General features: G+C 44.3%; 1 protein-coding gene and 2 long non-coding RNA genes across 3 annotated transcripts in view; 2 read left to right on the forward strand and 1 right to left on the reverse strand.

Annotated features, from left to right (window-relative positions):
• Positions 1-22,873, reverse strand: part of LOC144385327 (uncharacterized) — a 100,944-nt gene that overhangs the window by 23,541 nt on the left and 54,530 nt on the right. The window lies entirely within an intron of this gene.
• On the forward strand, positions 3,668-6,364 carry uqcrfs1 (ubiquinol-cytochrome c reductase, Rieske iron-sulfur polypeptide 1). Its single transcript, XM_040164478.2, has 2 exons — positions 3,668-4,084; positions 5,466-6,364. Exons 1-2 carry the CDS (start codon positions 3,874-3,876, stop codon positions 6,074-6,076), a joined length of 822 nt encoding a protein of 273 aa, XP_040020412.1. The 5' UTR covers positions 3,668-3,873; the 3' UTR covers positions 6,077-6,364.
• On the forward strand, positions 12,897-13,383 carry LOC144385326 (uncharacterized). The gene is made up of 3 exons (XR_013451560.1): positions 12,897-12,998; positions 13,089-13,166; positions 13,269-13,383. It is a non-coding gene; the product is annotated as an uncharacterized LOC144385326 (long non-coding RNA).

Below are 22,873 nucleotides of genomic sequence, written 5' to 3' on the forward strand. Positions count from 1 at the left end.
GCAGTGGTGATGTAATCTCAGTTCTCAGTGGAGTCCAGCTGTGCCAGAATAATACTTCAGCAGGCAGTTGCACAACTGAAGCTGGAGGGTCAGCGGTAAAGCTGTCAGCTTTTTTTTTTATGTGGCATGAAATGTGTGGAGCAGCCAGTCGGGCTACAAGGATTTAGCACGTCTTAAAACCCTGTGGTATTACCTCTTTACTGGATTAGATTTCACTGGCTACTCAATTCAAAAGGGAGAGGACAGGAAGTTCATAGAAGCTTCCTGTAGAGACCTATTGGGGAGGCATCCTCAGGAATCAGGAAACCGTTATTGCCATGTTATGTCAAACATACAAGGAATTTGATTTGGCACTTGGTGGGTAACAGCAGACAGTACGACAATGAACGACAAGACAACAGTGCACGAGGAATAAAATAAAATATAATGCTATGGGTTAGTAATATAAGGCTATGGGTTAGTTTAAAAATAAAGGAAAACTATTTCAAAATATTTAGAAATTAAAAATAAAAGTGCACCAGCGAACAGAAAGTGACAAGGGAAAGTGACGTGTGCAGTAAGAAATAAAGTGACCGGTGGGAGTCAGTCAGTGGGGGACCGGCTCTGTTGATGAGCCCGACTGCCGACGGGAAGAAACTGTTGGTGTGGCAGGAGGTCTTAGTCCTGATGGACCTCAGCCTCCTGCCAGATGGAAGGGGCACAAACAAGTTTTTGTCCGGTATGAGAGGGGTTGGCTACCATCTTTTTAGCTCGCTTCAGAGACCTGGAAGCGAACAAGTCCTGCAGGGACTGCAGCCGATCACACTCTCTGCAGAGCGGATGACACGCTGCAGCCTGCCCTTGTCCTTGGCTGTGGCTGCAGCGTACCAGAAGGTGATGGAGGAGCAGAGGATGGACTCCATGATGGCCGTGTAGAAGTGGACCATCATCGTCTTTGGCAGGTTGAATTTCTTCAGCTGCCTCAGGAAGAACAACCTCTGCTGAGCCTTCTTGGTGATGGAGCTGATGTTCAGCTCCCACTTGATGTCCTGGGTGATGATGGAGCCCAGGAAACGGAAGGAGTCCACAATAGTGATGGGGGAGTCACACAGGGTGATGGGGGAGGGTGGGCCTCTGTTCTTCCGGAAATCCACAACCATCTCCACTGTCTTTAGAGCGTTGAGCTCCAGGTTGTTCTGGCTGCACCACGATACCAGATGGTCAGACTCCACCTGTAGGCGGACTCGTCCTCACCAGAGATCAGTCCAATGAGGGTGGTGTCATCCGCAAACATCAGGAGCTTGACGGACTAGTGACTGGAGGTGCAGCTGTTTGTGAACAGGGAGAAGAGCAGAGGGGAAAGAACGCAGCTTTGGGGGGAACCGGTGCTGATGGTCCGGGACGCTGAGACATGTTTCCCAGCTTCACGTGCTGCACCATTCTGGATGAGCTGCAGAGGTTGAATGGCGGTAGCGGGGAGACCTGCCAAGAGAGAGTTACGATAATCCAGGCGGGAGATGACAAGAGCCTGAATCAGTACCTGCGCTGCCTTCTGAGTGAGAAGAGGACGTGTTCTCCTGATGTTGTAGAGAGTGTATCTACAGGATCGTGTTGTCAGTGATGTTGGGAGTCAGGGAGAGTTGGCTGGCTGTCACGCGGCGGGGTGGTAGGAAGCAGGACCCAAACGCAGAGTTCCAAACAAAAAAACTACTTTAATAAATGAAAATCAAAATGCCTAGACAGGACGGGGACCAGGAATCTACAAAACATGGGAACGAGATCCAGGGTAGAACATTCAGTAAGACATACAATGACGCGACCAGGGACAAGAGACACACATTGCTTAAAATACACTGGGAAGGTGCAGGTGAAAACAATCACAGGACAACGCAGGAAGTGAAGCTAACCCAAGAAGTATGAAACTAGAAAATAAAACAGGAAATAAACCCAAACCATGTCACATCGAGGTTCCTGGCAGTCAAAGTGGGCGTTAACACAGAGTTGCCAAAGTTAACAGTGAGGTCCTGTATAGGACAATGTTTTCCGGAAAGAGAAGACGTTCAGTCTTATCAGGGTTGATTTTCAGATGGTGAGAGGACATCCTCTGAGAGATGTCAGTCAGACAGGCAGAGATCCGTGCTGCCACCTGAGTTGGTTAGAGATAGCATGTTCAAGAGTTTTGAACAAAAAGGGAAGAAAATGAAGAAGAAAATATCCAAGAGTGAGGAACTAATGAGGGCGAGTAGCAGGTAAGGGATGTGAGTGCTGATTAGGGTGAGAGGCTGGATCAGAAATAACGAGAGTGTTGGTGGACGGGGCCCCGTCGAACAATTACTCATTTAACTTGTCTGCAATATTTTGCCATGCTTCTTGTCTAACCCTCGCAGCGCTACTCAATTCATTTAATTTTATTTTGTGTCGTATACAAAAATGAAGAAACTCCAGACGAGCAAAGGTCATTTTGGATCAAAAGGTTAAAATCAATAGTATTTAACAAAAAGTGAACATCCGCCTTGTTTCTGCAATCTACAGTCCACAGTGTAGTTCAATGGCTACCACATAACGACAACAACAAATCCAAAACAAAGGGTGCATATATATACATATACAGATATACAGGTATTTATACAGATCAGAGAAGGCTGGGGAAGGCAGTTTCCACGCCCCTAGGCACGTGACGTCATCTGGTGCGTTCAAGGTGAGCTTTTGACAGAATGTGGTGTGCAATGAGGTATTACACTGGATGGTTCAATTTAATTTAGGTTTCTAATGTGTCTCGGTCAATGTAAGTGGTGGTATCAAGTATTACATGCACGCATTGTTGTTGATTACATAGTTTCAGAATCATGGCTGTACACTAGTATTCCAATGCATTTTATTAATTGGTCTAATTTATGAATCGACTTAGTTGAAGTCGATCAAATGTACACTGCACGTTGGGCCTAACAACACCCCCGAACCCGAAGTTAGTTTATAATCACACAACAAAACATCACGCCAGGCAATCTCAGTTTCTTTGTATATTTATTCTTTAACGTTACTGACTTAGAAAGTGATATTTCAGGTTCATAACTTGTCTACCTGAGCTCACTTTGATCCATTTCGGTTCATAATATGTATATAAGTATAAACTATGTATATATAACCGTCTCAGCCTTTGTCAGCCACAAAGTGTGAAAGATAAGTCATTAAAGTGACTTTTCACTAATAACTATGGGCGGATGTGGGCAGACGAGCTGCCGTTTACTGCGCAGCGGCTCCCGGTAACGTGAGCTGGTCTTTGTGTATTTGTTATAAATGTGTGTTGATGTCCATAAGAACGGTACATGAACCCAGGAGGGGTTCAGGTGAGAGTCTGATTCAGGGGCTGTTTGAGGGGTTAGGGGGGGGGGTGTAACTGGGGCGACGGTGGCCATGGAGTAGAGAGGGTGCACTGGGCCCTGTAAGGTCCGTGGTTCAAACCCAGGCTGCTCCATGTCCCATGTTGAAGTGTCCCAGAGCAAGACACCTGACTCCTAATTCCTCCCCAAGCAAAATGTAAAAAACATAATTTAAGAAAACAAGCAATGTAAGTCACTTTGGATAAAAGCATCAGCTAAATGACATGTGATTTAATATAATTATTATAGCGTATCTGTATTTAAATCAGTTACCAACGTAACTTAAGCGATTTCAACTAACAGAACTTAATGAAGAGTATGCAATCATACCGTTTGTTTGTAAAAGAGTTGTATAGTGACACAAATGTAAATGTAAATCAGCGTTTAGACTTTCTGTCACTGTTACGTGTCATCACGTGGTGACGCAATGACGCACTTGGTTACGTTAACGTATTACCTCACCAGTTACGAGTAAAGACAGCGCAAGGTCGTCGGAGCAGCAGTCGCCGCAAACATGATGTCCCTTGCTGCCCGGTCAGGGGCATTTTCCCCTTACATGCAGGCCACAGCTGTCGCGGTCGCCGGTCCCCTGAAGGCGCTGGTGCCCGGGGTCGTTGTGAAGGGAGAGAAGATTTTGTTGGACCCAAAGAAACCGTTCCTCTGCCGCGAAACGCTCAGCGGCCAAAGCCCGAAGACGGGGCCTGCTGTTACTGTTCGCCTTAATGGTAAGTCTGCTGTTAGCTGTGTGTGTTCGCTCAGTTAACTGGATGTTACCGTAGTTTTTACTTGTGTATTGGAAGTTGACGTCTCGTGGAATATGCTCTGGGATACAGTTGTCACTGTGAAATACAACCGAGGGAGTTGTCAACTTCGTTAGCTTAGCTAACGTTAGCTGCAAGTTGTTGGCTAGCATCTCGTTAGCCCCGGTCCGGACAAACCGTTCGCCCCACCACTAGCCGTCTCTGGAAAAATGGGTTCTCGATTTATTTCGATACATATGTCGCACTACTGTTTAGCGTTGCCGTGCCTCCTGAATATCGCCATGTTTCTATAATATCAGAAGAAGGTGCCTTCAGATTTAGCGACCCGCCGGTCATATCAAAGGAAGGTGGCGACAGATCTTACGACCTGACGGGAACATGGCGATATATTCAGAGGCACGACACGCTGGTGCAACGTGAATCATTCCGAGCCCTCTGCAGGCTCAATGTCCTTCCATATGTCCCGCTCACCCGTTAACTAGTCACATTCTTATTGTGGTAAGTCTGTGGGTCGCACACTTATTTTGATCGGTTGTGATGTGGTTCAAGTGTTTGATCTGATGAATGATCCACACTTAATGGATCTTCAGTCCAAATCTAGATGCTGCTGATTAAATCAAGATTGAATACCATGTTAACATCACCTACACGTGTGGCGACTGTCCAACGTTTGAGCTTTTTGCCAACCCGGCTAGAAGTATCTGCACTGCATTAACATGACAACTACCTCAACTTTGAGTTCATGAGTCACTCTCTTATCAACAATAAGGCAACCTCTCTAGCAGCAAACCTTTCCAATCCGCTCTGCCCAGTGTCGCTTGAACACCATCACACAATTAAAAGCTTTCCACTCCATTGCCAGGCAGAGATCTCCACAAACGTCGGTTTGCTGGTCGAGGGGAACAAAGTTGTGGAGGAAAATACGGGACAAATGTGTCCTTGATGAAAAGCAGCAGTGTGGATGCACGGGGCAATAAAGTCTATGATACATAAATAAACAAACCAGCGACTTCCACACACAAAGACGTGACTCTCTAGGTCGTCTTCAACAAAACACGTTACTCCGCCTGTTGTTCTGGAGATGAATCGCTCTGCAACACAAAGCAAGACTTTAGAACTATGAAGTGAAACGAGTGCGTCGACACGACTGTGCGTAAAGACGCAGACTCATGTGCCAGCCTTTAAATTGCGATTGTTTCAGAAAGACAAAGTCAATTGCCAAATACAATATTTGAAGTATATTTAAAGTTAATTGCAAATAAATCCAGCTATTTTAATGAGTGAACTTTTCCAAAATCTCAGCTGTCTGTATTCTAACTGGTGGCTCGTCTGTTCTTGTCTGCAGGCTGTGCAGGAGTTCGATTTGCCCACACAGATGTCAGAGTACCAGACTTCTCTGACTACAGGCGCCCAGAAGTGCTTGACCCCAACAAGTCTTCCCAGGAGAGCAGTGAATCCAGGAGGACCTTCTCGTACCTGGTCACCGGTGCCACAACCGTGGTGGGAGTCTACGCTGCCAAGACGGTGGTCACTCAGTTTGTTTCTTCCATGAGTGCCTCGGCTGACGTCCTGGCCCTGTCCAAGATCGAAGTCAAGCTTAGCGATATCCCTGAAGGCAAGAACATGACCTTCAAGTGGAGGGGCAAACCTCTGTTCGTCCGTCATCGCACAGAGAAAGAGATTGCCACAGAAGCCGGCGTGAACCTGGCAGAGCTGCGAGATCCTCAACACGACAAGGACAGGGTCCTCAAGCCCAGCTGGGTCATCGTCCTCGGGGTGTGCACACATCTGGGCTGTGTGCCCATCGCAAATGCAGGCGACTATGGCGGTTACTACTGCCCCTGTCACGGCTCTCACTATGACGCGTCGGGCCGCATTAGGAAAGGCCCCGCCCCTCTCAACCTAGAGGTTCCCTTTTACGAGTTTGTAGATGATGACACTGTGGTTGTTGGATAAAGCCCACACCTCAGAATGAGCTCTCATTGTACAACAGTGTTCATTGTTTCTAAATCTGACAGATGTTGGTAGTCCTCGCATCACTTTACATAATGCTGTTTTAAAATGAGAATCATTCAGAATACGGCCTCTGCATTAAATAGGTAAACCCTGGGAAGGTCCCATCCTTCTTTTCCAACATGGAAAAAAACACCTGCTAATTTTAAATCCTAGTTTATCTAATTTGCAAAGAACAAATGTCCTGTTCAGCTGTGGTCAATAAAGATTTATATTTTATTTGAAAACCTACATCCAGTGTTTAGCCTTTTTCTTTAATGGAAGTCACTTTTGCCATTTTTCATTTTTACATGTCATTTAGCTGACTTACAATAAGTGCATTTCAACCATAAGGATACAAACCCAGAAGAACAAGAAACAAAGTGCAATTTCCTAAAATAAGCCGATTTACATCCCACATTATATATTAATATTCACGTTGTGATGACATTCGTTAAGTTAAGTAAAACAGGTCAGTCGTTACTTTTCTGGATTTAGATTACTACAACATGGAAACCAATTATCAAAGTTAAACTATCCAAAAATATAAACAGTCAATGAAATGAGTTCCATATTGACTATCTGCAGTATTCAAGTAATGGACACGTGACTGCATCCCAAAAAGGAGTATATCCCAAATTTTTGAGAAAATAATTCTGCATAAGGAGTAGTTTACTTTAGGTTTGTGAATGCATAACTTTCACTTGTAACAGCAACGTGTGGTTGTGGTTTTGCTGCTTTACTGTAGCTATGTCTCATTTCATCAGCATTCATGCGCCACTTCTCAACTGGCCGGCCAGCGTTTCTGAGATTGGAGTGAGACCAGCAGAAAAGCTGATGTGATCTTCGCAATAAAGCATCTTTGTTGTGATATACAGTCTTTATTTCCCCACCAACTTTTCATCCTTTCGCGCCACTAATTGAGGAATGTTTTCAACTCATTTATTTCATGAAAAGATGGTGCAGTATGAACCTGAGATTGGGCAGGTCATCTCAATATGCAGTATTTCTCTGTTTAGTCGTCAGCTGAACCAGAGCTGAGAAGCCTCACTCACAGAGGGGTGGTGCTGAATCAAAGGAGGCTTTTTACTGCTCTCGCTCATCACGATGCTGCACCAGAACTGGAAGAGGCTTACTTTACTTTAACATTAGCATCCGTTAGAAAATTTGTATTCAACACTTTTGTGAAAATCATTGAACAGAACATTTATTTAATACAGCATGGAGCAGAGTTGAAACATGATGAAGTCATGCGTCAAGGCTACTCAAAGCTTTCCTTCTACAGCTTCGAGTTATATAGTCCAAGGTGACAAACATTTGTTCCGCTCCATTTGTTTACCTCCACTTCAACGAGACGGTGAGATGGCATTGTCATTCATGATTAAGGAGGTAGAGAATACTTATTTTAAACCTAGGCAATACAACTTTACATGATGAGTTCCATAGAAGAAATATCCAGATCCTGCTTCACAAATCCTCCTGAACTAATGGATTACCCCCTGCAGGGTACGAAAACAGGCCGTTGTTTGAATCGTTCCAATAGCATCCATTCAAAAATAGTTATTTCATAAATAGTGAATATAGTAAGTGTAAATTCCTAATCTGAATAGTCTATTGAATATAATAATTCAATTTCAGGAGCATGCACTCGTGTCAAGGGAACTTGGGTGCCTGATGTCCACCCTGGTCCAAACCCGCTGCCAGGTCCAGCTGGCACAGTCGACCCTGTCTGAGACGTGTGGGAGGACCATCTATACAGTCCCTGTGGAACCAGAGACTGTACCCCGAAGGCCCTGAACATATTCTATATTCCGTTCAATTGTTAAAATGTGTTATAATTACAATTATAAATAATACATTTTAACCACAAAATGCTGGAGTGATAATATGAGGACGACACGACTCTCCCTTTGATAAATCTATAGCCGTAAATCTAATTGTGAGCCCGAATGGGGCTGAATCGGTATGTCTGTCTGCACAGTTGTGGCTGTAATAAGTAACAGATTTATGAAGCACAGCTGTGATAATCTAAACCGCAACAAAAAAAATGTGAATCTGTTTCTGCCAGTGCATTAGGCCACTGTCTAAAGAAACTCTCTTCAAAAAGAAGTAATGCAGTCGTGACAGGCATGGTTACACTTCCTGTTGACCTTATTATTTAAAAAGACAAATGAACTTTCCATTTCTGTAATTATGTATCTTGTTCATATTGATATTGTATTTTCATCATGATAACTTGATGTTTGAATACAATCAAAAATAAATAATTCAAATTCCCAGAATTGCTTATACGATAACTAACTAACATCATACTGCAAAGGTCAGGGCTACTTAAATTAATTTAAAATATGAGAACATTGCTCAATGAGGCAAGTTCTCACACCAGCCACTTAAAACACAATAAGAGTGCTTACATTGAGACTGTTTTCGGTTGTACAGTGACGTAGTAGCTTATGTTGGCACCAAACATTTTCATGAGGAACAATGGTGTTTCTGCAGGACGACAGTACAGGGGTACTCTGTGGCCTCAGGTGAAACTCACACCTGCCCTAAAAAGCTTTCTGAAAATAGATTTTTCCTATAGGGGTGAAACTGTCACCTCATCTGGCCGGCTTGTACACAGGAACAAGGCTAAGGTGGAGGTGAGGGTGAGTCAGCCTGTTAGTTTTGTCTCTCTGCTCCTGCATGCTCTGTTAGATTCTCTTCAAATCTTTATTCAACTTCAACTTTCAACTTTCAGCTCCTTCAACTGTTCAGCTATTAAAATATTCAGGAGAGGGGTGCTATGACTTTTCAGCTTTCTACCGCTTATGCTGGAATTAATATAAATAAACAATTCATACTATTTTTAACCTTTTTTTTTGCCAAATCATCTTACACTTCAAATCTTTCAATATTTCAGCTACAGACATTATTTAAACTTTGAAACGTTGACAAAACCTTCAATTATTTTTATAAAAGCTTTGATTTCTGTTCAACTTCTTCCAATATCCCTGATTATGTTTCATGAGTTTCAGACGGTTTCTTAGATTTACATTGGTACGTATGTGGCAGGCTAGAGTGCGGACTGAAACGCTTGAGTCTAGTAGTTCAGAGGAGCTTCAGAATCTGGTTAAAAAAATATTTCCATTTTGTCATTTCCACAATCTTCACTCTTCATTCATTTTTGGATTGAATGATAGGAATGTGCTGCTGTAGAAATGTGAATATAGAATCCAACAGACTTACACATTTGGCCACGGACTTTGAGCAAGACAAAGTCCATCTCTCGCCCCATTGAGACCAACCTGGGGACAAGTTTTTGAAACTGCCGTTAGTCAAATTCCTGACGTTCAGCAGAGTCTTGGGTCTCCACGATATCCCAATTCTTTAGATTGTAGAATATAGAAATACATTTTTGCACTGTTTCAAGTTTATTTGATATTTAAAAAAAATGTACTTAATATGTTTAGACTGTTAGGGATTTAAACAGAAAAGCACACCTAGCGATGGAAATTATAATGCATGCAGTAATGTTTAGTATTGGAAATATAGTTATTCTTTACATTACAATGTTTGATTCATATTGCAATTATTTTATCTAACACAATTCATAGTCATTTAATTACTCTACACATGATCTCCTGCCACAATGTAACGTTAAAAACCTGGGGGAAGAATCCTTGATGATTTCTCCAAATTTTCTCCCCCAAAAGGTTTTTTTGGGAGTTTCTCCTGTCAGCTGAGCAAAGGATGTAGGACCGTCCTGCGAGGCAAATATTTTATAAACTGAGATAAATATAATGGTTAAATTTGATGATTTAAGATGTTATTATTAAAGTGTACCAGCTATTAGATGATAATACTATGCATGCTGTTTTATGTTGCTTACATTACATGTAATTTAGCTGACGCTAAAGCCACTTACAATAACTGCTTTCAACCATAAGGATAATAACTCAATTTCCTCAAATAAGCCAATTTACAATACATAAGTACAATTTGTTAGTCTTTCAGTCCAGGTAGAGTCTGAAGAGGTGTGTCTTTAGTTTACGGCGGAAGATGTGAAGGCTCTCTGCGGTCCTGATGTCATCAGAGAGCTCGTTCCACCATTTCGGGGCAAGGACAGCGAAGAGTCGAGATCTAGTCGAGTGTTTTGCTCTCAGTGAGGGAGGGACGAGTAGTTTTGCAGATGCAGAGCGGAGAGTGCGGGTTGGGATGTCGGGTTTGACCATGTCCTGGATGTAAGCTGGACCCCATCCATTCACAGCATGGTACGTGAGCACCAATGTCTTTAACTGGATGCGGGCAGACACCGGTAGCCAGTGAAGAGAGCGGAGGAGTGTAGTGTCACTGCATGAAAAGTGGGATTTTCGGCAGTATGCGGCACTGTAAATTGTCGTGGAATTTCAGGTTTGCGGCAATTTGCGGGCAACGCCGAAAACTGCCGTAAATTGTCAGAAATTGACGTGGGCCTCCCTTGGCAGTTGTCCCCCCATTACCCCCCTCCTCCTAATTCTAGGGAGGCTTTGACATGTAAATGAAAATGCTGTGAGCTATACAAATGCAAATCAGGGTCGCAGAGGGAGTTTTAGCCCAGGTGACATTTTTTTAAAAGGTAAGAAAATCTCTGGTACAAATAGATCAGGCTCAGTAGCCTAATTATAGACTCTTACATTTTAGCTTGAATTGATTTATTTAATTCAAATATGCTAGATTACTGTGTACGCCATTAGCAATGGCAAATGTTATGTAAAAAAGATACACAAAATAACTTCATTAAAAAATTAGTTTCAATCAAGGTAAAATGAGCATTCCATGCAAACAACATTTGAATCAGAATGAGGGGTCTGCAGAGATCACAGTCTCCTAGAGCTCAACTACAGTGCATAGTGGCAGGACTACAGTGACCTTTTCTTTGGTCTTACTTAAATGCACAGAGGATGTATTAACCACACATCTTCTAGCAATGCGCTCAACTGGCAGAAATGATGCTGGGTATGACGTATCTGTTCCCTGCAAGCCCCAAACTTCTATTGGCTTTCCATAAAAATGTCTGTCCGGGTGGAGATGAAGCCAGGAAACTTGGGCAACAACATGTTTAAATGACGTACCCTTTGACACAACATTAACAACTATAAACTGCTTTATAATGGCTGGTCGTAGTTCTGCTAGAGCAGGGGTGCTCACACTTTTTCAGCATGGGAGCTACTTTTGAAATGACCAAGTCAAAATAATCTACCCATTATATTTATTGAGAAATATATTGAGGATTCTTACAACTTATGTTGATGTATAACCACATATGTTGCACAACACAACATAATTCAGAACTGAACAGACTGAACATCATAATTATGTACATTTTTTGCCATCACCTGAGCTATTTTCCATGAAGAGTCCGAAAATGCCGCTCCACATTTCCCTTCTTTGGTATTGCGACGGTAGACTGGCAGACGAGACAAACGCACTTTGAAAATGTCATCGTGAAAAAAAAGTCGTCCTCCCATTCCATATGAAAGTGATAGGTTTTTTTTCTTTTTACTTGGTCCAGCTCCCCCACTCATTTTTATACCCTATCTTACGTTTAAGAGGAAAAAACCGAACGAAAAATTAGGATGTAACTAACGACTAGCTTGTTAGCTTTGCAGCGCCCAGGGGCGTTGTTTGAACACGCACAGTGACCTAATTGTACGGGGGGAAAAATCAGATGTCATCTGACTGGTTGTCCTGTGTATCAATCAAGTGACGGGATGGCTGATAGGCTGACGTCTAGTTTTTTTATTCAAAACAACTCAACTTTATTTGTATAGCGTCAGTTCATGACAATGTCACCTCCCCTTGTCATGCGATCTACCAATAGTACCTTGGAGATCGACTGGTAGATCGCGATCGACGTATTGAGCACCCCTGTGCTAGAGGGTCAAGGACGGGTTCCTCAAAACTGTTGTGTTTCCACACCACTTAGCATGAACACATGCTGACCTTTCTGCTCTGCATCTATCGATTGAGTAAGTTACATTCATATATGTTACCTGTTTACATGTCATGGCAAAACATTCAACCTCAGTGACACAAGGGTACATGTGATGATACATTGTCAACATTGCACGTATGTCAGACTCAAGAGTGTCTGGTGGAATGGAGAAAGAGGCACCACTGTACAGTTTTCTAGGAAAAATCGTTCTGCTGACACCAAAACACTGCTTTACATAAAGTATATCAGCTGTTTCAAAGTCCCAACCATTTGTCTTCCTAAAATACTGGTCCTTCCGTTTAACAATAACCTCGTATGTGATTGGAGGACCCTTAGACTCCTCGTCCAATCACGTGTGAGGTCATAGGCACGACTCAGACAGCAGTACTTGCAAGACGAGCATACAAACAGTGTGTTACTATATTCAGAAGAACTGTATCTCCAGTTCCTTTGTTTGGTTTTTGCTGCTTCGTGAAAAATGGCTGGACGACGTCTCGCGTTCAACTCGCCTTCAACTCCTCTCCGCGGTCACCAACTTTCGGCCAGTCCGCAGACAGAGAGAAGAAGCTGCTGATGCTCTCAGTGGATCGTCTCGTCAACTCCAACAACAAACTGCCGATATCAACGAGCGGTTCGCTCCACTGGAGCGTTCTGTCCATGGAGGAGAGGATGGCGGCTCTGGAGGAACTGACTCAAAGAAGAGGAGACGGGCGCACAATCCCAAGATAGCGGTAAGAATACGTTCGATGACTGCAAGCTAAGCTAAGAGTAGCGTAGCCTCAAGCTAAGCTAAAAGTAGCCTAGTAGCCTTACAAGTGAGCAGAAACTGCTTTATTAAAGTGTATTTTCTTTGCCGTGTTGTTTACAGGAAGCGGTGCGCCGTCTTCACAACTCCGAGACGAATTACAGGCGCTACGAACCGGAGCAAGGGTCAGATTTAAAGAATATGCCTTCATTCTGCGGTGTAAGGGAATATATACGTATAGATACCGATCATAACTGTACATTTTGTTTTCACAGACTAATCTCGCCTCATAATGAGGCGGTGACCTCGTATTTGCTCCGGGAAAAGTCCAGATTTAGACGACGTCATTGTGTGTAAGTGACACTGTTTACTGTTTCTCCTTCCTTGTTAAATGTTACTGTGACTTGCGTTGATTTTTTTTGTATTCATACCACACTCATTTAATTGTTTTCCAGCCGCTTGTGAGACGTATTGTGAGACGGGACGCAGGAGCTTCAGGTTCAGCCGGAACACTCATTGCGGGCGGAAGCTGCGAAGGATTCAGCGCGGAGTCGAGCGAGAAGAAAGAGGGTCAGAGTTTATTTGCTGACTTTTTTCAGGTGCATTGATAGATGTGTTGTGTCCGTACGCATCGCATCGCACAGTACTGATTCATTGTTGTTTTTACAGCTGCTGGAATTGAGACAAAGTGCACTGGCTGATGACGAGGTGGAACTCTGGAAATCCGCCACCGTAGAGCTTACGTCGGACGGAGAGGACTGCGTTGTTGGCGGGGTCTCGGGGTGGATTGTACGGTCGCCACAAGCACACGAGCCGCCTGCACAACAGACCTGCCTCGGAAAACACGGCGCCAGTGACGGTCTACAACCCCGAGGAGGCAAACGGACAGTTAACTGAGCTGTAGTTTTTAAACCGCCGTTACCCAAGTGTGGGCAGATCCTCACTTTGTATGTAGTTGTTGTTTGTGTGTTGTTAATAAAGCTCTTTCTTTGCATAAACATGTGGCAAATGTTCATTTTCTCTATAAATTCATTGATGTCCTGGTTGGTATCCTAATAATAGTGTAGTAGCCTACATAGGATAACCATGAAATGAATATACAGTAATCCCTCGTTTATCGCGGGGGTTACGTTCCGAAAATGACCCGCGATAAGTGAAATCCGCGAAATAGAAAACTTTTTTTTTTTTTACAATTAGCAACTATTACATGTATACAAATACAGTGACTCGCGTGTAGGCCGTTTCACTGCTCTTCAGACTGGGCCGCTGCATCCTGACTGCGCTCTGCAGTGTTCTCTTCTTCTGAAGCCCGCGGTGCAGGTGTGTTTGTTCGGGAGAAGAACATAGTGATAGGCAGCTGTTGTCGCTCTTTTTTCTTCTTTGCAAAAAGATCCTTGTACACCGACATGCCACCATCGATTACGTTGGAGAACTGTAATGAACGGCTCGGGAGTGAGTTTTTAGCGAATCAGAATGCAGAGCACAATGCACCAAAAAAAAAAAAATGCAATATGAAAATCCGCGAAATAGCGAATCCGCGATAAGTGAACCGCGAAGTGGCGAGGGATCACTGTACAGCATAATATGAATATATAAATATATATAAATTAAATAAGGCGGGTGACCAATAGCGACAGATCTGCCAACCAATCACGAGTGATTGAAAGTTGTGGTTTCATCCAATCATGAACAAGGAAACTCAAGCCTGGTCTGCCCACGTGTGGTTTTGCTGCCAATCACGAGTGATTTTATTTGTTAGTAAGTTGTGGTTTCATCCAATAAGGAGTAAGGATATTCAAGCCCGCTCCGCTCGGCCACCCGCGGTTTCGCTGCATTCATATGCTAATTCGGGCCATTCGCACCTCCGCCAGCTCTCCACCTACGTCATGGTTCGTTTCCGACAATTTGTGGCACAGACAAACGCGACGTGCGCGGGTTGCAAATTGTCGGAAATTGTCGGAAATTAGGGAGATTTCCGGGCGTTTACGGGGACGAAAATCTCACTTTTCATGCAGGCTGTGGGAGAATTTTGGATGGTTAAAGACCGGTCGAGCTGCTGCATTCTGGATGAGCTGCAGAGGTGGAATGGTGGTAGCAGGGAGACCTGCCAGGAGAAAGTTGCAGTAGTCCAGGCGGGAGATGACAAGAGCCTGAATCAGTACCTGCGCTGCCTTCTGAGTGAGAAGGGGACGTATTCTCCTGATGTTGTAGAGCGTGTATCTACAGGATCGTGTTGTCAGTGATGTTGGGAGTCAGGGAAAGTTGGCTATCAAGTATCACGCAGAGGTTCCTAGCAGTCAAATTTGACCGTCAAGTCCTGGGTCGGAGAATGTTTTCCCGGAAAGCGAAGTAGTTCAGTCTTGTCGGGGTTGATTTTCAGATGGTGAGCGGACATCCACTGAGAGATGTCAGTCAGACAGGCAGAGATCCGAGTGAGGGAAGGAGAGGATTAGTTGGGTGTCATCAGCATAGCTGTGGTAGGAGAAGCCATGCAAGCAAATGACAGCGCCGAGAGAGTTGGTGTAGAGCGAGAAGGGGAGGGGACCCAGGACGGAACCCTGAGGAACTCTAGTAAGAGGATATGGTTCCGACGAAGATCCTCGCCAGGTTACCCAGTAGATGCGGCCATCAAGGTAGGATGAGAGAAGGGAGAGAGCAGAGCCTGAGACAAAGTTCCTGAAGGGAGGAATTAAATAAATAAATAATTAACTGTCAAATGCAGCGGAGAGGTCCAGAAGGATGAGGACAGAGGAGAGAGAGGCGGCTCTAGCAGTATGGAGTTCCTCTGAGACAGCAAGGAGAGCAGTCTCTGTGGAACGGCCTTGAAGCCTGACTGGTGGGGGTCAAGGAGGTTGTTACGGTGGAGATAGGAGGAGGGTTGGTTAAAGATCGCACGCTCAAGAGTTGTGGACAAAAAGGGAAGAGAGACCGTCTGTAGTAGTTTTTTTGGGGTTCAAGGAGATCGTTAAGAGTTTTTGGGAGTTAGAAAATGAAGATTCAATTCTGGATTGGTAGAAGGAGCTTTTGGCAGCAGAAATAGAAGCAGAAAAAGGAGAGAAGAGATTGAAAGCAGGTCATCAGGTTGTTTATATTTACGCCATCTCCTTTCCGATGCTCGCATGGTTGCTCTCATGGCACCGGTTCAGACAGCCACAGAGCCGGAGGGGATTTGCCAGTCCGTCGTGTCGTAAGAGGGCAGAGAGTCTAGAGAGGAGGAAAGAGTTGAGAGTAGAGTCTCTGCAGCAGCGTTCGGATGCAAGAGCGAGTGAAAAGGAGTGTTTACATGAAGAAAGGAATCCAAAGGTGTGATCATTGAAAGCGCTGCGAATAGGGGTAGGTCAGTGGCAGAGGTTTTAAAAAAAAAGTGTGTTGCCAACAACCCCACTTAGGTAAGAGCCCCAAGAACTCGAAATAATTAAAAACAAGGTTCTTTTTTTGGGGGGAGAGCAGTGGAACAATGACCCAAGAGGAGACAGGGGCGGGAATACGAATAAAACATTATTTTAATACAATGATTAAAATATATAAGGACGCTAAATTAATCCGTCCAAATTTATCACCACAGCAGAGCGAAGTCCTGGGCGTAATTAGTCCGCCGGTTCCGACGTCTTTGACTGCCAGCTGCCCTCTGCTGCTGCTGCTAATGGTGGTGCTTCTGCTGCGTCGGCTTCTGCTGTGCCTGCTGCTGCTGCGTTTTCTTCTGGTGGTGGTGCATCTGCTGCATCTGGTGGTGGTGGTGGTGCGCCTGCTTCTGCTGCGCCTGCTTCTGCTGCTTGCATTCGCTCAAAACTGCGGTTTGTTACTCTTCCCCTGCTCCTTCTCATGTTTAAAAAGCAAAAGTCCCGCCCCTGGCGGGATTTATGCTAAGTTTTATGCTATGTTTATGCTAAGTAGTGTGGAAACACTAACAGTTTTGAGGAACCCGTCCTTGACCCTCTAGCAGAACTACGACCAGCCATTATAAAGCAGTTTATAGTTGTTAATGTTGTGTCAAAGGGTACGGCATTTAAAGATGTTCTTGCACAAGTTTCCTGGCTTCATCCCCACCCGGACAGACATTTTTATGGAAAGCCAATAGAAGTTTGGGGCTTGCAGGGAACAGATACGTCATACCCAGCATCATTTCTGCCAGTTGAGCGCATTGCTAGAAGATGTGTGGGTAATACATCCTCTGTGCATTTAAGTAAGACCAAAGAGAAGGTGACTGTAGTCCTGCCACTATGCACTGTAGTTGAGCTCTAGGAGACTGTGATCTCTGCAGACCCCTCATGCTGATTCAAATGTTGTTTGCATGGAATGCTCATTTTACCTTGATTAAAACTAATTTTTTAATGAAGTTATTTTGTGTATCTTTTTTACATAACATTTGCCATTGCTAATGGCGTACACAGTAATCTAGCATATTTGCATTAAATAAATCAATTCAAGCTAAAATGTAAGAGTCTATAATTAGGCTACTGAGCCTGATCTATTTGTACCAGAGATTTTCTTACCTTTTAAAAAAATGTCACCTGGGCTAAAACTCCCTCTGCGACCCTGATTTGCATTTGTATAGCTCACAGCATTTTCATTTACATGTCAAAGACTCCCCTAGAATTAGGAAGAGGGGGGTCATGGGGGGACAACTGCCAAGGGAGGCCCACGTCAATTTCTGACAATTTACGGCAGTTTTCGGCGTTGCCCGCAAATTGCCGCAAACCTGAAATTCCACGACAATTTACAGTGCCGCATACTGCCGAAAATCCCACTTTTCATGCAGCGTGGCCTTTCCCCATTGGTCCATTGGCCATATACCACTAATTGGTAACTTGTCACTGGGGACGATTGTTAATTGAGTGTGATCTTTTGTACTTGTCTGGAGCCTTTAAAATGAAAGGGGAAGGCTCTTGTGCTGTTCATTGTGCTCATCATGAATCGCAGCATTGCCAAGACTACCTAAGTATCACATCAGCAGTTTGCTTGTGTCAAGCATAAAAAGGGTCTTGCAGGAGAGAAAAAAATTAATTTCCATTAGGTCCTATTGTTCTGTCATGGAGTATCTGTTCACAACTCAAAGCCATGCATGTTGGCTCTTGTAACTGAGCTCTTATTTTCATCTCAATGTGTAACACACAGCAGGCGGCACGGGGACTGGCTTCATCTAAACTCCAGCTGTTGCCTTCAAAAGGACGCTTTGCATTTTCTATTTCAATTTGATGTTTCTAATCTAAGTCCTTTCACATTGCACAACTCAAGAGCTGTATACTTCAGCACACGCACACCAAAATGGGGATATTGGTCGGATGTCAAAACAAAAACTTCACCAAAATAACCAACTAACTATTCAGAAATTGCTTGTGTATTCTTTCAGCGCTGTTCTCATGTGACATTAAATGGCCACTTTATTGATTTGGTATATTGTATAGCCTTAAGGTGTTGCACTTCCTTGTAATTAAATGAGTGGAATTAAAGAGGATGGTTGAGAGGCAGCAGGAGGCAACCTATCTTGTGACTAAAGCTTGAACTTTGACATCTAAAAAGGAGTGGAATACACTATTTTAGAAGGGGCATCCCTGGTACTTTTAATGAAGTTATTATAGCTCACTTCTGGAACAAGGCCTCCTTAAGTCAATTGCCTGGGCAGACCTCTGCTGCAGGACAAGCTTTCTCAACTGCACGTGCCCAACTCGACCTGCAAATGGATCACACCCTCCTGTCTGACAGGAAGCACGTGAGGATGGGGAAACATGTCTCAGCCCCTCGGCCCATTAGCACCGAAGGCTGCGTTCTTTCCTGTCTGCTCTACTCTCTGTACACTAACAGCTGCACCTCCAGCAACCAGTCCGTAAAGCTTCTCTAGTTTGAGGACGACACGACTCTCATTTGACTCATCTCTGGTGGGGAGGAGTCCGCCTACAGGTGGGAGTCAGTTCATCTGGTGTTGTGGTGCAACCAAAAAAATGATGTACAAAAGTTCAAGCTCCATCATCACCCAGGACCTCAAGTGGGAGTTGAAAATCAGCTCCATCACCAAAGAGGCTCAGCAGAGGCTGTTCTTCTTGAGATAGCTGAAGAAATTCAACCTGCCAAAGACAATAATGGTGCACTGCTACACCAGGCCATTATTGTCCATCCGCTGCTGTTCCAGGCTCACCAGAGACTGCACTGACCTCCACATTCAAAACACAAATGAAAACCCACCTCTTCAGAATGGTTTTTAATGTAATGTATTCTATGCATGTTTGCTATTTGCTTGGTTTTATTTGTTTAAAGCTTTTAGGATATTTTAAAAGGTTTTGTGACCTCGAGCATTTGGAAAAGCGCTATATAAAGTAAATGTATTATCATCCAATGTCGTGCACCAACTATATTTTGGCAATAAATGTTCCTGATTCCTGAAATGTGGGCCTGACCCCTCATGTTCAGCCTCTTTAACGTTCAAGGGCGGCTAATGGTGAACCCCAAAAGTCCTCACAGCATCATCAAAAAAGCAGAGTGGGCACCATGCTGCAGGAGATGAAGTGTCTGGTTTAGGGAATGTAATTCTCAGAGAAAAGTTGCTGTTGTGTGCTGAATTCACGCTAGCTGGGCAACAGCTTGTAGGTACACTTTCCCTGGGATAAAACTGACCTTTAATTGTTTTTGGTTGGTGTGCACTCACACTCGCAGCAGACACACCATCTGCGTGGCCTTCCCCCGCTCGCAATGGAGAGCAGCTGTCTGGAGGGGAGTAGGGTGAGCAAGGTTTGAGCACAGGGCCGCTCCTGACCTGAATCCACAGTGACAGCCTCCCTCCAGGGCAGACGAGGCATGCGCTGGCTGAATAGCTTTTCTTCTCCGGGATTTTTCTGCCCATCTGACATCTCTCCTACCGTATCGACCGCTTCATGTGTTATATTTTCCTATGTATTTCATTCTTACGAACGCTGTCGTTCTGCTGCTGGTCCCATCAAAACGTTGAGGCAGTTTATTGTACTTGGTGCGTTCATTTTCATTTTATATAATGTGACATTCCTGCTTGACACGTCAATTTTACGTACATTTGTTACTGACCGTATCCAGTGATGGCTGGTGGAAAATTTCCAAGGTTGGGGTATCCAATAAATTTCAAAGAACATTCCAGAATAATTTAATGCAAAACCATAAATGTATCAAAAACATACAATACAAATTCAATATTCAACATTTTTTGCAATACAAAAAATACTTTAAAAGTTTAACAATCTTGTCACCTTCACAGACAATTCAGTATTATACATATATAGAGGGACAAACCTCCTCCTCCCATGTCCTGGGTGTTTCTGTGGTTTTTGGTTGTCTAAGTGTGCTGAGGCTTTGAACCAAATTCCCAAATTCTAGGGAAGTATCTGCGGTCTGTACATGGCTATATAGCCATGTAAAGTCATAGTGTCTTATCGTCAAGAAACTTGACAAGAAGAAAAAAAGGCCGTCTCAATAGGACGGGAGAATTTTTATTACATTTTATTAGGGGCTGCTATTCCTTGTTATTAGCATTGTCAATCGCGGGAAGTAAAATGGAGCATGCTGAAAAATTGTTTCTGGTCCCCATGCATCAGACTGAATCGATAAAGCAGCAACAGAATCAAAGCGGCTTTATAAGACAGGCCGTGCAAAATTAACTGGAGCCACGACTGATGGATTGAATCAGCCTGACGGACATGTATGTAAAATACCGGCATATGTTTTGGCCTTTTCAAAGATTTGTCTGTTGGACTCACTCGGACACTCTCTCTCAGTGGATGTCCGCTCACCATCTGAACCAGGAAGAGGTCATGGCTATCAAAATCAGACGTCACCAGCGCTTTTAAACTCCCTATCCACTCTGACTTTTGGTGGAATCCAATGGGGGGAGGAATATTACTTTGCTGTAAGGCTCACCCTCGGCTGCATCGTCCATCTCCTAAATGATTTCTCAACCATCTCCCCCTCCCTCACTGCCACCTCGACATCAGAATTCTCTGAACTCAGAGTTCCACTGTTACGTCCCCCAGCTCTGGTGTTTGTTGCTACATGTGTTTGGGTGCATGCAGTGTCTTGATTACAGATGAGCCACACCTGAGTTGGCGCTACAAAGGCTTCCTGGACCATTCTCGGGGGCGCACACAGATCCTTGAGAGTCTGCACAACGATGCTTGCTGCTGCCAAGATCGCCGGTCAGCCGTCCTCCCGGCAGTTAAAACGTTCCGCATTTGTATTTTGTTTTAGTTTGGTGTTAAAATACCTTTAATATCTATTCTGTTAAATAAAATACCCCTATATTATTTTGACACGAGCCGGTTTGTGTGCGTCTCGCCTTTATGTTAAGTGTGGTGTCCGACCACCTGTAACATCCACTGTCAACAGAACCATCTACATCCATCTTAAACTTCCTCCTTGCCACACGCTGTACCAAACACAAACTTCTTTTCCTTTTGGGCAACATTAACACATGCACACGACTTTGTGGTGCTGCAAAAGAGCCAGGGGCTGATTGGCTGGAGAGGGGTCATGTCTTTACGGAGTCACTCTGTTTGTTGATTGGACCGACATGTCACCATGTGTCTTGAAGAATTGTGTTGAACAGGAAATCAAAGAGTGTTGTAAAAATGAACAGAGCTAACGGTCCTTGTGGTTCCTGTTAGTTGACAATGTTTAACCAGGTGATCGCTCTGTTTCAGACAAAAAAACAGCACCTGCTGCAGATGAAGGGGTTGAATGTTATGTGGATTAATAGTTTGTCTAGCTCGCTGTCACGATCCAGCGCTCCCCTTCCTCTGAGTACTGAGGCCTTCAAATATGAACCCCAAATTCCTCCCCTGTTTACTGTCTAGTTGGTTTGTTCCATTGTGTGTATCTGTTGTGCACGCCCACTTATCCCTACACACCCGTGTCTGGTTACCCATCAAGCTGGTCTGTATATATACCGCTGATTCCTTTGTGTTCCTTGCAAAGTCAAAGGTAGTTGACCATCACATTCTGAGTTATTCCGATCTCCTGTTTGGCCTCTTGTTGAAGACTCTGGATTTTGACCTCCTGCCTGTTTCCTGGATATGACTAGCCTACTCCCTTTTGTACCTTTGTTGATTAAATCTGCGCTTGGGTCTAATCCTGCCTCCTGTGCGTTATAGAAGGCTTCGCCACAGGCCTCCCTCAGCCTTTGAGGATGTCCGAGCGGGAGCTTGGGAGCTCCGCATACAATAGGAGCCCCCAGTATGCAACAGGTCATTGGACACCTTGCCGCCGTGCAATCGGAGCAAGGTCATAGACTTGCCCAAGTCGGGGACTCCCTCAACAATTTAGCATCAGTCTTTCAGGATTTCAAACATCTCGTGATGAACCTTTCTGCTCAGGCATCTGCCCCGACTGTTCCAGCCTGATGTCGTAGCCCTCCCCCACACAAGCCACTCAGCACTCTGCACTCCATTTAGCTCCACCTTAGCGATATGATGGCAGCCCTGAATTCTGCAGGGGTTTTCTAACCCAGTGCTCTTTGGTTTTTGAACTGCAAACTACACAGTTTGCCTCAGGTTGCGTTAAAGTGGCGTTTCTTATCTCCAGGCTCACAGGAAGAGCCTTGGAGTAGTCCAATCAGGAATCAGGAATCAGGATCAACAGAGGCACAAGGCAGTGTGGGATCAACAGAACCCTGTTTGTTCAGACAGTGAGATGTTCATGCAGCAGTTAAAACGTGTGTTTGATCATCCCACTAACATGCAGGAAGCTGCTAAACGCCTCCTGAATCTCCACCAGGGACAACAGTCAGTCAGACAACTTTACTATGGATTTCAGGACCCTGGCTGCAGAGAGTGGGTGGAAAGATTCCGCTCTGATGACAACCTTCTATCGCAGCCTCACAACGTCATTAAGGATGAGCTGATAAATAGGGATGGGGGTACTACCCTTGAGGGCTTAATCGACCTGGCTGCTCAACTGGACCGCCGCATGAGAGAACAACAGCTGGAAAAGAGTTCCAGGCGCAGCAATGTCTATCGTCCCAGGGTCTGTTCACATCCCCTCTTTTTCGGCCTCCGTTCTGGAAGAAAAACTTCTGCAATCCGGGGGCACCCGATTTATCTCTTGA

This window comes from Gasterosteus aculeatus, chromosome 12, assembly GCF_964276395.1.
Source record: "Gasterosteus aculeatus chromosome 12, fGasAcu3.hap1.1, whole genome shotgun sequence".
In the NCBI taxonomy this organism is placed as follows: domain Eukaryota; kingdom Metazoa; phylum Chordata; class Actinopteri; order Perciformes; family Gasterosteidae; genus Gasterosteus; species Gasterosteus aculeatus.

What these genes read in the sequence shown, in the direction of transcription:
- uqcrfs1 (XM_040164478.2), top strand. Translation starts at nt 3,874, where the DNA reads ATGATGTCCCTTGCTGCCCGGTCAGGGGCATTTTCCCCTTACATGCAG. An exon ending in TGTTACTGTTCGCCTTAATG is followed by an intron (nt 4,085 to 5,465) that starts GTAAGTCTGCTG and finishes TCTTGTCTGCAG; the next exon opens with GCTGTGCAGGAGTTCGATTT.